At 45.2% G+C, this 15,727-nt stretch overlaps 1 protein-coding gene across 1 annotated transcript in view; it reads right to left on the reverse strand.

Annotated features, from left to right (window-relative positions):
• Positions 1-15,727, reverse strand: part of ProRS-m (prolyl-tRNA synthetase 2-like protein, mitochondrial) — a 147,087-nt gene that overhangs the window by 15,019 nt on the left and 116,341 nt on the right. The window contains exon 8 of the mRNA XM_080283504.1: positions 14,752-14,967. Within this exon, the coding sequence (XP_080139630.1) occupies positions 14,752-14,967 (216 nt within the window). The remainder of the gene's footprint in view (positions 1-14,751; positions 14,968-15,727) is intronic.

Raw genomic sequence — 15,727 nt, forward strand, 5'->3', positions numbered from 1 at the left:
CTCAGGGGGATCTATCAAAGTCTATTTTCATTCAATAGCATTGGCTTTGGATATCATTTGTAAGTTGCACTTTTAGACAATATTTAACTTGTTTCTACCTTGCTGTAGTTGACTTTGAATTATGTTCTAGCATCACCCACAGCTGTTTTCATTAATTTCCATTGGTACTACAACATCCTAGGTATATTTTAAAATGACTTTGAAGAGGTACAAGTACAGTACTAAAAAACTAGCGTACTTCCTAAATAGACTGATATGGAAATAAACGATGGGAAATCATCCTGACGATGAAAAGTCCCGATGACGAATTGTCTTGTTATTGTTGTGATGGCGAACTGACTTGATGGCGAATTATCCTGAAACATTTATATGGACGTAACATGAAGATTATTTGTATACAGGTAATTCCAAAGTATGTCGATTGTTCACTTAAGGTATTTAGGCATTTATATAAATGCCAATGTCTTGTATGTAGCCTTATGCTAAGATGAAGGATCGATCATAAATCAGCTGATTCACGTTTCAATATATTATTATTTTTCATTTAATGCCCATGATTTGATGCCATATTTTACATTTACTATATAAACAATAAACCACCATCACTTTTATAACTTACATAATTAAAAAACTAGTGTACTTGCTAAATAAACTGATACGTAAATAAATGACGGGGAATCGTCCTGACGGCGAATTGTCCCGACTCGGCCTCACAGTCACAGCCCTCACTCATCAGTGTCAGAACTGCCTTGCTAGGCAGGGCTGGCTGGCTGGGCAGGGCTGGCTGGCTGGGCAGGGCTAGCTAATAAGGCTGGACCGGTGGACAAGTGTGTGTGGTCTAACGCCGACAGTGTGAGGACATTTTTGTTGCATTTGCACATTCGCTGTTCACTAAGCCGTGAATGATCCATCGTTGTGGCAAATCGTTCCCATTGTATAGTGGGCATAGGGTACTAAAATTTTGACACTGTATAAGCAAAATATCGTTTTAAGAGGCATCGTATAATGAGGATTTACTGTAGTCTCAATACATTCATTACATAGTGTGATGTCAACTCTTATGCAGGTTGGATATGCAGATTTTATGAATAGTGCCATGCCACCACTGTGTCGTGTAAAACTGTTGAAAAATGAAGTGTACTGGGGAATGTTAAATAACTGTTCTATATCTGTTGTGAGTTTAGTTTCACAGTGTCCGATGGCATCATAAGCATGTCCTAGAGGAGTTATGCATTCATCCAGCAATTCATGAAAATGAAGTGGGACGCTGGAGATATTGTGGCAAATAATTGAAAAAGTTTCATTTTTAAAGGAGCACTGGTTATCTAATGTACTGTCAGGAAAAATATAATTACAACTTGGAATTTTGTAATATAGAGAACTAAGTAAGAAGTTGTCCAGATCTGTAGCATTAGTGTAATTATCACTGTCAAAGTTTAATGGATTAAAGCATAATTCGTCAAGTACTTCAACTGAAATAAGTCTAGGATCTGTACTGTTTATCAAAAGTATAAAGTCTTGATCATTTATATTATAAAATGGGAAATGTTCAGCATAATCACTGTTCATAATATTTGTAATAGACAAATGAAAAAATTTTCCACTGCCCTCAATCTTGACTTATGTCCCCTCCAACAAGGTCCAAGCTTCACTTCTGTACATTAGAGTTGGTATCACAATACTGTCATGTAGTAACTTTTTCACTTCCATGCTAACTTCCCTGTTTCTTATCACCGCTTTCAAGGATCCAACAACCTTTCTTCCTTGTTGTACCCTTTCAAGCACTTCACCCTCTAAACTTCTGTCCTTACTCATCACACTACCAAAGAACTTAAATACACTCGCATTTTCCATTTCCTTCTCATCCAACCTCACTGCACATTCACTGACTTCACTTCTCTCAAAAACCATAACTTTACTCTTCCTTACATTCACCTTTAGATTCCTTTTCTTACACACTCTCCCAAACTCATCCACCAAGTCTTGCAGCTTCCCTTTGTCATCACTTAACAACACAGTATCATCTGCAAACAACAGTACAGGGAGTTTCCAAACACTGCCCTCTGTCACTTGGGCCGCTCCAAAATTCACTTCCCATATTCACAAGAACAGAAATTAATGGTTAAGAATGATTAATTGTGAGAAATTTTTATTCAACAATGCTGGCTCACCGTAGAGAGCGGCATAATCGGTGTAGACGTAGCTGATCTAGTCCCTCCAGTCATTTTTAGGGGTTATTATTTGGGTATTAGGCAGAAAGTGAGTGTAAACTTGTGAGCCTTGAACCTATCTATCTTATCTATTGCCAGACACCTTAATCCCTTATAAGGGGTGGCCACAAACAGATCACCTCCACGTCACTCTGTCCCCCGCCATTTCATTGCCCCGCTCCCAATTCACACACCCCTCTCTCATATACATCTCCACTCCATCCCTTCATCTCATCCTTGGCCTTCTCCTCCCTCTCTCCTCCTCTACATCACTCACATACACTCTCCTCATCAGTCTCTCACTCTCCATCCTCTCCATATGGCCAAACCACCTCACTGTGTTTCTCCTAATGCTTCCTATCACATTCACATCCACACCACAATGCTCCTTCATTTCCTTATTTGTCAGTCTGTCTCCCCATGTGACTCCACAGGCTCCTCTCAAATAACTCATTTCCACTGCTCTCACTCGACTTGTGTCCGTCCAACATCATCCAAGCTTCACTTCCATAAGTCAGATTTGGTATCACAATACTGTCATGTAATAACTTTTTCACTTCCATGCTCACTTCCTTGTTTCTTATCACTGCCTTCAAGGAACCAGCAACCTTTCTTTCTTGTTGTACCCTTTCAAGCACTTCACCCTCCAAACTTCCATCCTTACTCATCACACTACCCAAGTACTAAAACATACTCACATTTTCCATTTCCTTTATCATCCAACCTCACTGTACATTCACTGACTTCACCTCTCTCGAAGACCATAACTTTACTTTTCCGTATATTCACCTTTCCATTCCGTTTCTTACACACTCTCCTAAACTCATCCACAAAGCCTTGCAGCTTCCTTTCATCTTCACTTAACAACACAGTATCATCTCCAAACAACAGTACAGGGAGTTTCCAAACACTGCTCTCTCTCATTAGGGCCGCTCCAACATCCACTGCCCTACCTTGTATCTCTTTTATAACCCCATCCATGTACAGATTGAACAACCATGGAGACATGACACATCCCTGTTTCAATTCAACCTTCAAATAGAAAAATTCACTCAGTTCACGATCCACATGCAATGCAGCCTTAGCACCCTCAAACATACTCTTCACAGCATTCAACAACTTCCCATCTGCTCCATATATATATTTTTAATACTTTCCACAATCCTTGTCTATCAACCCTGTCATATGCTTTCTCCAAATCCATGAAGGCTGCATACAACTTCTTTCTCCTCTCCAGAAACTTTTCCACTAAAGATCTACGAATTAAAATCTGATCTACATAACCTCTTCCCTTCCTAAAACCTTCCTGTTCTTCTCCAACTAATTCCTCTGTTATATCCCTAACTCTGTTAATAAGTATCCTACCATATACTTTTCCTATTACACTAAGAAGAGAAATGCCCCTATGATTACCACATACTTCTTTTTCCTCTTTTCCTTTGTACAGGGGAATAATTACACCTGACTTCCAATCCTCCAGGACTCTACCTTCCTCCCAAGCCAATCTGCACATATTCCACATCCATTCTACTACTATCTCTCCCTCATGCTTCATGGTTTCACCACACACTCCATCAATTCCTGGAGCTTTCCCCATTTTAACTTTCTTCATTGCTTCCAAAACTTCCATCCTAATGATTTCTTCCTCCCTTCTCACATCCCTTCGTCTCCCAGCCATTCCCCAGCCACTTATACTCACATTGTCTTCATTCTCTGTGTTCAACAATTTGTTGAAATGTTCTCTCCATCAACTCACTTTTTCTCCCTTCTCCAGTAGTAATCTAACATTTTTAACTCTCATTCCCCAACTAACTTCTTTGGCACCCTATCTAACTCTCTTTACCTCTTACCAGAACCTTTTTTTACACCCCCTCCACTTTACACTCAAATTCCTTCCAGATTCCTCATCCACTCTCTTCTTACTCGTTCTTACTAATCTTTTCACCTCTCTCTTCGTCTCTACATACAACTTTCTCTTCTGTCTCTCAACTTCTTCCATGCCCTTGTTTCTCATCCACTCATTAAATGCATTCTTCTTTTGTGCCACAGCCTCTCACCTCTTCATTCCAGCATGCTGTTCCCTGCACCCCCTTTCGTCTTCTTTTCACCCCACACACCACCTCACATGCTGTACAGATTTCTTCTGTGAATATCTTGCACACACTTTCCATGTCCCCCATCTGCTCCAATCCATATTTTCCCAATCGCTCCTCCCCTTCCCTCTTATGTTCTGCCCATTTTTCATCCTCTTGTAACCTTTCCACACTCCTTGTATGAGCTACATCCTCCTGTCCTTTCCTTCTTCTATTTCTCCACTTCATTTGGACATTGATTCTGACCACCATCATGTGGTAGACAGAGAGTCCACGCCCCCAGCCTCTATATACTCTTGCATCCATTTTACACCTTTTCATCCTGTCATCCACACATACATAATCAATCAATGCCTTCCGTTCATTCATTCACCATGCACTCTTCTCATCACTCGCCACGTATACCTGTGGATCATTTTGTGCCTGTTGAGGGTATTGGCTATCACTAACCCCCTCCCGGCACAAATGTCCACTAAAGCACTGCCATTCTCATCCATCTCTGCAGGCACACCCCACTCACCAACTACTCCATCCACCTTCACATTAAATACTTTTCCATTCATATCTCCAATCAAAAACACTCTCTCATGTCTTTCAAACTTTTCCATGCACACTTACACATTTGTCCTGAATTCTTCTCTCACCCTGCTTGCACGATCTTGCGTTGGTGCATACACGCACACAATCGCCCACAATTGTAGTCCAACTTTCAATCTTACCCATACAATCCTTGATCCAACTAATCCATACTCTATTATATTCTCCTTCCACCTGTTACCCACAACAATTCACACTCCTTCTTTTGCCCTCTCATTCTCACCTACTCCCATGCATATTCCCCATCCATACTCCCATTCTCTCACACTCTCACCTCTCCATTTAGTTTCAGTTAATCCACAAACATCCACTTTTGCACCCTCAAGCACCTGGACAATCTCTCTTTCTTTCACCTCATCATTCGCACCCCTTACATTCCATGTAGATATCTGTACCATGTCCTTTGTACTGTCCTTAGTTGTCATCTTTTGGTCCATCCTGGTTTGAGGCTTCTTGTTCACATTTTTTGTTAGTTGTTTTCCGGGAAGGGGGCACTAACCCTCAGCCAACCTATTTGTTGTCACGTAGGGAACACATGTTGGTTAGTTGTAAGGTTACCACCTAGCGCTGTAAATGCTTTCCTGGTTTACAGGAAAACTTTTGGCTTGCCACTCAATGTAGAGTTACCCTAAAAAAGAGAGCAACACTACAGTAAGTGGGTGGATGATGGGTGCCCCCACCTACCACATACATAGGAATATCCTAAATAATTTTCAACACCGAGAAAACCATGCATAAAAAACACTGAAAACCAAAACACCCTACCTAAACACAACTGTATGTACAGTACCTCCTCCTTAATTTGGTAGTGTTTTCAGGTCATTCTAGTATATTTTGGCATCAAAACATATATAGGAATATCCTAAATAATTGTCAACACCAAGAAAACCATGCATGAAAACCACCGAAAACCAAAAACACCCTACCTTACCACCACTGTATGTACAGTACCTCTCCTATTTTTGGCACTGTTTTAATAATTGTCAACACCAAGAAAACCATGCATGAAAACCACCGAAATCCAAAAACACCCTACCTCACCACCACTGTATGTACAGTACCTCTCCTATTTTTGGCACTGTTTTTGGGTCACTCTGCCATATTGTGACCTCAAAACACACATAGGAATATCTTAAATAAGTTTCAGCACCAAGGAAACTACGAAAAAAACCTAAAGCTACCTGTAAAATAACATCTGGTTGGGGTACTTACCTACCCAGAGCACCGCCGTCAGCTTTGTAACCCGCCAGCTCCAGCAGGTTGTTTCGTGTGATCTAGTGGCAAACACCAGCACCTAATGGAGGTCAAAGAACTTGTCCTCGTCTTCTTTAGCCTGCTGGAGCTGGGCAATGACCGGTGAAGTGTGGTGCAGGGATGGTGGCCTACCCACCTCAGGAGACTCTGAAGACAGCCGCAAACTTACCCCTAATGGAAACTCAATGGCTGTTGAAGTGCTCAGCAGTGGGTCCAAAGGTGAAGGTGGAAAACGAGCTGGTGATGGTGAGAATGGGCTGGCACTTGTGGGGGTTGCAGGCTTGAAGAACGAGTCGATCCTGGACTGATGGTACGACCAACGATTCTGCCTGAGGATAAGAGCGTCCCAGACTGCACGAAGCTCCATCGCCAGGTGGAGCGGCAAGAACTCCCTATCACAGTGCGGATGCTCTGCATACTCCAGTATTCCCTCCAGGTAGCCACCGAGACCACTGAGACGAGGGAGTGAAGAAGTTGTAGAGGGCTGTGAGTCAGGGTCCTCATCTTCATCCTTGTCAGTCCCACTGTCCTCTTCCATGCCCGCAGAGGCAGCAGCAGCGATCTCATCAGACATGGTCTGGTAGCCGGGATTGCCGCTGTCATCGTCCAACCAATCCCACATGTCATTGAGGTTCACCTGCACTCCTGCCTGTCTAAGGCGACTGTGGAAATCTTCCATGTCAAAGCCCTCGAAGTCATGCTCTGCTTCGATTCCCTGCAGGAGACAAGACCAACAGCTCTCGAGGGATTTGACGGAGACTTCCTTCCACGCATCTGCCCAGTTGAACACAGCAGACTTCAGGTCGTAACACCGAAGATTCTGCAAGGTCTGCTCCCCATGTGTGTCCTCCACTGCGTCCTTGTCCTCCAGCACCACCATCACCTCGGTGAGGAACCTCTGGTGGTACGGTCTCTTCGCAGCCACGATCACACCCTGGTCCATTGGTTGAATCAGACCAGGTGTATTAGGTGGCAGAAACATGCACCTAATCTGCCCGTTAAAAGCAACCAAATCCTTCTCAGACGGATGCACAGGAGCATTGTCCATGAGCAGGAGTGCCTTCACCTGGTCGCGAGCAATTCCAAGGACCTCTGTTTGATAACAGATAACCTCCTTAATGAAATGTCCGTGGAACCAATCTCTGAAGATCTTAGCGGTAAACCAGGCCTTCACAGAATGGTACCACAGAACAGGCAGGCTATCCATCAACCCATGGAGACAACGTGGTTGTTTTGCACGCCCAACAACAATGGGTTTGAGGCGGTGTGTCCTGTTAGCAATGGCACAGCACAAAACAGACACGTTGTTTAGACAACCTCCGACCAGGCACAGACTTCTCTCTTTTCTCAGCCAGGGTGTGGGTGGGCAAGGAGTGGTAGAACAGACCAGTTTCGTCAGAATTATAAACTTGACCAAGGGCAAGGCCCTCGTCCTTGATCAGGCGCTGCACTTTCTGATGAAATGAGTCAACTTCTCCAGTTGCCGCGGCCAAGGCTTCACCCTGTGCCTTACGGCCCATAAGTCCATGGCGTAGCTTAAACCTGAAGAGCCATCCCTCCAATGCCTTGAAGTCCTGGACATTGTGCAGATGTCCAAACTTCTCAGCAACAACCTTCACCTCGGTTCCATGCACTAGCACACTGGCACAACATTGCTGACAAAACCACATCAAAGTTGACTGGTCGATAATGGCGTGCCAGGCCTGGGCCACTACTTTTCTGTCGCTGCGTAGTGTGCTTTCACCAAAGTCCTGTCCATACTGTGCAAGCTTGTCGCGTGACTTCTTGATATCGAACAATGCTGAACGGGCTAGATCACATTTGCGAAGAATATGTTCTGTGGTCCAGCCCGCATCAACTGTGCCCAATATCTCACGCTTCTTCTCCATACTCAGAACCTTCCTCTTCTGCTTCTCAGGTGGTGATGGGGCTATCACCACACACACAAAAAATGCAGTAGGGCAGGGCCACAACCTGAAGAAGGTCGGGAACCACCACAAAAGCAACTGCAGTCACAGTCATCATTGCAAGCAGAACCACTCTCGAGGGGCAGAAAGGCAGGAACTGAGGTGCGGGCTTCTGTTTGCCGGCAAGCAGGACAGTAAAGCGCTGCCATGTCACACCACATGGTTGCTTAAGAGCACAGAGGAAGCCACACACAGCAAACTGACATCTGTCTATGAGGTTCACTTCCATTTGCCCAGGCAAGGGTTAGTATGTGATGGCAACAGCGGATGACCAGTAGATCACTGCCTCAGGCAGTGTATGACTCATGAGGCCTGCCAGGCGACTCTGACCATTCGGTAGGAAAGTGGAGGCACGCATGATGGGAGGTTTCTGCTCTAATCTTGGAGGTCAAGGAACTCCCGTCATTCGATGTAAGGCCAGACAGGCGGTTTTACTGTACATTTACTTGTGGGTTGTCTGTATTACACATGCAGTGGTCACCGGTACCCCTCAGCCGGAAACAACACTCGCCTCCACCATTCAAAAATAACCATAGACTTTTCTTGAAGATATGCTCAATGTCTTTCCCAGGCAAAATTACATAAGATATCTTTACCTAACCTTACCAAACCTAACCTTTCCTAATAGGGCTGCTTGGCTAAGGTGGCTGACTGTGGTACTGAAACAAATACCCATACTGAATGGAAGTGTATCATACAGCACAGTACAGTATTGTACTGTTCAAACAGTACTGTACAGTTGTAGTAGTAGTAGTTGTTCCCTAGGCAGTCTGGCCGAACAGCCCCAAGTCCCTTAGGAAGGCCATGGCCGAGACCGGGCTTTCCCACAGAGCTCTCAAAGAGTGTATGTTGTATTGTTGGCGTAGGTGATTGTGTGCAATGCAGTCTTCCATAATGTGCTTAATAGTATGGGGTGCTGTGTTGCATCCTGGACAGGCATCAGCGACGGAGTCATCCAGCCTCTTTTGGTAGCTTAAGAGGGCTGGATGGTGCCCACATCTCAGCCTGTCCAGGTGGACCCTGTCCTCACGATGAAGATAGGATTCAGAAGGGTGGATGTCAGGAGGCCGTGCATGCAGCTGTGTGTTGTCTTTAAGTGACTGAATGGAGCGGCGAGTGATCTGAGTGTGGATATGCTTCTGGAAGCTGGTCTGAGGGGGGAGAGATGACAGTATTGTGTATGGTATCGTGTGCTGGGTGTTGTTTTGATGTTCCTTGGTGTGGGTGGATGTGCTGCCACATACTTTAGTGGATGTTGTGGGTTTGTGGAGGCTGCAGCAAGAAACTGGGTGCCTCTCATGTCTAGGTGATCCTTGACTTTGAGGACTTTGGTTTCTTGATGTAGGTGGTCTGTGGGTGTAGTAGCTGTGCAGCCTGTGATTATTTTTTGGGCCTTGTTCTGTATGGACTGTAGTGTTGCAGTGTGTTTTGGTCAGGTTAGAAGCCCAGGTAGGGCTTGCATAATTCATCACTGAACGTATGTATTGTTTGTATACTGTGGTGGTGGTTTCTTTGTTGTGTCCGAATGTTGTATGGGCAAGTGACCTCAAAGCATTGAGTCTTGGTGTTATTTTATTTTTAATGTTCGTGATGTGTTGTTTAAATGACATTGATGTATTGTATGTTACACCAAGAATTTTGTGTGTGTGTGTGTGTGTGTGTGTGTGTGTGTGTGGTAGGGGAGTGTTGTTTATGGTGAGGTGTGGGATGTGACTGTGTTCTGCTGTCCAGTTTGTGAGAAGAGTCACTGTACATTTGGCTGGGACTATTTTGAGCCTGTTTGTGGTGAACCATTCGTGTAGTGTGTCGAGGTAAGGTTGAATGATGTGTGCAGCTGTGTTTGCGTTTTGGTGTGTACATGTAAGTGTTATATCATCTGCATAGGAAGCTATGTGCATCTGTGGTGTGTGGGGTGTGGGTACGCCGTGCATGTATAGATTAAAGAGTGTAGGGGACAGAACAGATCCTTGGGGGACGCCGTTTGTGAAGTTTCTGATGTTAGAAGACTGACCGGCAAATGTTACATGTGCACATCTGTCCGCTAAGTAGTTTGCCAGCCATCTTTTTGTGTTATTGTGCATGTTTGTGTTGAGTATTTTGTTTGTGAGGTTGTGGCGGGGGATGGCATCAAAAGCTTCGCTAATGTCTAGTGTGATTAGGAGTGTTCTGTGTGGTGGCCTAGCTGAATTCATGCCATCAAAAACTCTCTGTGTAAGGTCTGTAAGAAGGGTGTTTGTGGAGTGTAGTGGCCTAAAACCATGTTGTGACTGGGCTAGGGGAATGGAGGTGTGACTAGTTGTAGTATCAGTCGTTTCATGACTTTAGAGGGGGTGCAGAGGAGTATGATGGGGTGATGTGAGGAGGGTAACGTGGGGTCTTTGTTGGGTTTAAGGATAGTGATGATATTGCCATGCTTCCAGATGTTGGGTATTATGTTGTGTGAGTAGCTGTAGTTTGATATGTTGGTGAGTGCTTGTATGCCTTGTGGTCCTAGGTGTTTAAGGTTAATGTTGCTTATGTTGTCTGGTCCACAGGCAGATGAGTGCTTGAGGTTGTTAATGATGTGCTTCGTCTGGTTGTAAGTGAAAGGTGCGTAGTCTGGGTCTGTGGGGAACTGTCTCTTACGTCTGATGATACGTCGGTCTTCCGGATGGGGAGTTAGATGGCTGACTTGTGAAAAGTGATTGATTAGAGTGTTTGCTTGTTGTTTGTTTGAGGGTATGGTGTCTGTTGTTGTGATGGCAGCATGTGATTGTGTGGTGCTACTGTTGGAAAGTGTGATGCTGTTTAGTGTTTTGTTGAGTTTGCTGATGTTTGTTCTGTGGTCAAGTGTTTGGAGGTAATTTTTCCAGTTTAGTGTTTGCTGTTCTGATATTTTACTGCTTATTTGAGTGTTGAGTTCTTGTATTTGTTGTATGGTGTCTTGTGTATGGGGTGTTGGGGAGTGTCGCAGTGTGTCCCGTTGTCTGATAAGGCCTTGAATTTCTGGTGTGAAGTTGGGGTTGTCTCTTTCTGTTGCCTCTAGGGATGTCTTTTGTCTAAGTTTTGTATGACTACTGAAAGTGTGCACAGCGGTGTTGATGTTTGTGATGAGTGTACTGTTTAGTGTTTTGAAATGTTGTTCTGTTTCAGTTACAAAGGCCTCCCAGTTGGCTCTCTTATAATTAGTGTATGTGTGTTTGTGGCCAGCTGGGGTGATTCTGGTTTTGGTAGTGATGATGATTGGGAAGTGATCAGAACCTAGGGTTTTGACCACTCTCCATGATGTAATGGGAGCGAGGTTTGGGGAGCAGAAGGTGATGTCTGGAGATGATGGGAGGAAGAGGGCTTGGTGTGGGATATGGGTATGTTGGTTTAGACTGTTTAGTATGAAAAGATGATCTGTCTGGGATTGTAGTACCTGCCCTCTGTCTGTGTCAGGGTTGTTGACATGCCAGGCCGAAGACTTGGCATTGAAATCACCACCCAGGATGATGTTGGGTATGTTAGTGATGTGGTGTATCTGTGGAGAGTAATTGTGTGGTAATGTGGGGGACGATCGGGGGGGAATGTATGTGTTAGCGATTATTATGTGTGATTTGTTACCAGTGCATATTTTAATTGATTGTATTTCTGTTGTGGTGTCATGTGGGGGGAGAAGTGACTTTGTGAATGCACTGGTATCTGCAAAGTTGATGGATTTGTGTACCAGGGTGATGAGTCCGCCGCCACCGCCATCGGCCCGGTTTTGTCGAATGGTGGTGAAGCTGTGAAATGTTGGTGTTTTCTGTGCTCTGTGTAGTTTTGTTTCTTGTAAGATGGCAATGTGTATGTTCTGTTGTTTGATGAATTGTGTGAGTTCATGTATTTTGGTGTTTATGCCATCTATGTTTAACTGAAGGATGTTTATGTTGTGTGTGTGCGATGTGTGTCGGCTGCTGCAGCAAGGGGAGGAGGTGGTGTGGGTGGAGGGGAAGGGGTAGGAGGAGGTTGTGATGGAGGTAAGGGTTGAGGTGGATTAGGATGGGTTGGACTGGTAGGAGTTGGGGGACTGGATGGTGTGGGATGGGTCAGTGGGTTTGGCTGTGGAGGTGTGGAGGAAGTAGGAGTAGGATTGGAAGGGGGGTTGATGGGTGGGGGGAAGGAGCATAAGGAGCAGGTCCAGGTGTTTGTGTAATGTTTCCTGGATGCAAGTGTTGTGCAGGTGTAATGGGTCCAGTTCTTGCCGGAGTTGCATTGAACTGAACCCTTTGTCTGTCGGCTCGACGTAACAGGTTTTAAGCATGGACATATGTATTTGTTGGTAGGTCCTGGATTGCTCTCAATGTCCCCGGCTAGAAGAAGTCGTCGAGAAATGACAGCCGGGGAGTCATTTCTCGGTGTAGAAAAAACGGTGTTGTTGTGTGTGTTGTGTTGGGAAATGTGGTACTTGCCCGGGCAACCGAAGCCACTCCCAGGTACTCGAGCCCCGTGAGGGGCCGGGGAGGGGTTTCTTGTGGTCTGGCCCCCATGCTGTCCTCCTCTTCTCTTCGACAGCCTCTGGGGGGTAAACCCACGATGAAGATGCCACCGCTCCAGGTCCAGTACTGTACAGTAGACTACAGTTCTATGTACAGTACAGAACTGTAGTACTGTACTATCATATGCATTGGCACAGAAATTACTGCAGTACTGATACTCTTTGTCATCATGGTGTGTGAAGCAATCTCTTTGTGTGTGTGGTGTGTGTGTGTCTCCTGGCGGCCGCGCAATTTTCGACCTTCGATAGAGAGGCAGACGGGTGCTGTCACCGAACGTGTACTCGTGGGCTGTCTGTGTTACACACGCAGTGGCCAACTGTACCCCTCAGCCAGGAACCACTCTCGCCTCGTCCTTTCAAAAATAACCATAGGGTTTTCTTGAAAATATGCTCACTATGTTTCCCAGGCAAAATCTTCAGTATTATTAAGGGGGACAGACATAGCACAAGTCCCACTCACTGCACAGTCCCAGGTCCAGGCAATGGATCTGGGACCCCTAGCCCACCAGCTTACCAGTGGCTGTGGTAGTGGCCTCGGGGCACCCTGCCAGGACAGCGCGCCTTGGCACTGCAACTATCCCACCATTATACACCCACTGATAGGGCAGCCTCCTCGGGTGCTACTCCCAGGTTCGGGCCCCTCTTTATTGGGCGGAAGCGGCAGCTTGGTAACCGCAATGCCCTGTACCCTCTAGCACAGGCCCGAGCCCCATCTCGCCCAGGACCCACGATCAATGCCGGCGGAACCCCAGCCACGCCTCCCCCCAGAAGTCTGCCACTAGGTAACGGGGGCAAAGTTTTCTGGCCGCATGCCCCTGCTGGCGCCAACCCCTGTAACGTAGTGGGATACGTTGTGTGAAATGTAAAATGCATGTGGTGTAGTGCATAGATAATTAGAGGAAATGTTTGGGAGAGTATGCTGGTCTACTCTCCATATTAATGTCACACTGAAAAGGTCAGCAAAGGGGATGGTTAGATAGCTAGTGAAACAGGAGCTCCAGCTCTCCCTATCACCAGCATTCCCATTCCCCTCGGGAGTACTACCCTGTTCGGCCCGTGCTACGGCCTCCTCCTGCAAAATAACCTAGATTAACTGTATTTTACCTAACCAAACCTAACCTATCCCAAAACGGCTGCGTGGCAAAGGTGGGTGATTGTGGCACTGAAACGAATACCCATACTGAATGGAAGTGTACTGTACAGTATTGTACTGTACATACCACATACAGTACTGTACTGTGTACAGTACACTACTGTAGTACTGTACTATCATATGCATTGGTAAAGAAATTACTGTACTGTAATGATATTGTACTCAGCATGGGAAGGTCTCTCTCTCTCTCTCTTTGTGTGTGGTGTGAGTGTCTCCCGGTGACCCCACGATTTTCGACGTTCAGTAGAGAGAGGGACAGGTGCTGTCACCAAACATGTACTTGTGGCTTGTGGTCTCTGTTTGATGGTAGCGGTGGCTGGGCAAGACTTAGCCCTGTGGCCATGCGACTATTGATGTTCGGTGGAGAGGTGTATGGGTGCTGTCAGTGAACATGTACTCACGGCTTGTGGTCTGTGTTACACACGCAGTGGCAGTGAGGAAAGAGCTAGCCAGGTGGCCGCGCGATACTAGGCATTGGGTGGGGATGCGTATGGATGTTTTGACACCACTTGTGGGTTACAGTCGTACTGCTCGGGTGCTGGAGGTTCAATGGGAGTGACCAGACAAGCGCGCAACTTTGACCATTCAGTACAGGAGCAGACGGACATTTTAGCTCTGGTTATGGGTTACAGACTTCTTCCCGCTCACGACTCGAGCCCAGCGGCCATGATACCACATGTTTGGACATGTCAGCTAGCAGGCCGAAGTTCTCAGGCACTTTTACGTCCGAATAATTGCTAGTAAATTCGGATAATGGTTTAGCAGAGCCAAGGCCCAGTGTCCGGATACTAAGCGTTCTGATAATTGAGGGACCACTGTATTGTGGTGCATCAGAAACCTTCATGTTTCAATTCTTGACTGCTCAAGAAGTGCCCTCCTATTCTAACTGCTTCAGTGGTGTTTGCATGGACCTTTCAAAACAACTTCCTAAGCATGCCAAAACTACTGGAAAAGTGGCAGAAAAATAAACAAAACTAACCTTAGGACCAATGATGCAGACTTTGAAAGGTGCAAGCATCCAAGGCCAAACGATGGAATCAGGGTGGGATAGTACCTCCACAACTGCTGCCATTACCCGGCTCACACCCACACCATAACAACCCATCCATGTAACTTCTGGCTTGCCATTTTCATTACGATAACAAGCTTGTAGAGGCTTGGAGTATCTGGTTCCCAGAAGGAAAGTGTGCCCTACCTAAGTAAGAAAGGCACGCATTAAGCTCATATTATCTTACCTCTTTATTCATTTTGCTTGTCTAGTTATTCAGTGTACCTTCATTTCTATCACTTTGAGTGGTTTCTCTTAAAAATGAATAAATCAGTTGGCATCAGCCAGAATAAGGTTTTTAAAAAGATATTCACAAACAGAAAGGATTAATGGAGACTGTTTCTAAGCTCATCAGTGGCCTTTCTCTTGATCTAAATGAAATTATATACCATTGGCCAAAATAAATTTTTAAAAATTCTCCATACTGAAGAGGTTAAAATGTAAAAACTACTGTATTTTACTTCCTGTTTCATTTAATTACAGCTATACAAGGCATGTGTGTCACAGTAGACTAGCCTGTGACCTCAGGCTGAGGACTCTTGCAACTGTACCCCCTAATGATTTAATCATATCTCCATGTAGCAAAATTCACCATCAGAATTAAAGTCTCATCCCCAACATCAGTTTCCTTCAACCTTGGCTGGACCATATAAGTCTTCTTTGTATTATGACATATCAGTTACCTAAGCATATCACACTGATACATCTGTTATGTACACACTCTCCACAAACACTACACAGGACAAGTTACTACCAACCCCTTTCCTGCATATGGTACAAGGCAACTGTCCAGACCAGTGAGCCTCTATTTACCTGACTAATCATAATCACTGTCTTCCCTACACTGATTTATCCCTGGACTGTATACACTACCACCATTATCTAAATTTCTCCAGAGCATCCTCCC

This window comes from Coenobita brevimanus, chromosome 97 (assembly GCF_032717465.1).
Source record: "Coenobita brevimanus isolate Jiangsu-jjx chromosome 97, ASM3271746v2, whole genome shotgun sequence".
NCBI lineage: Eukaryota > Metazoa > Arthropoda > Malacostraca > Decapoda > Coenobitidae > Coenobita > Coenobita brevimanus.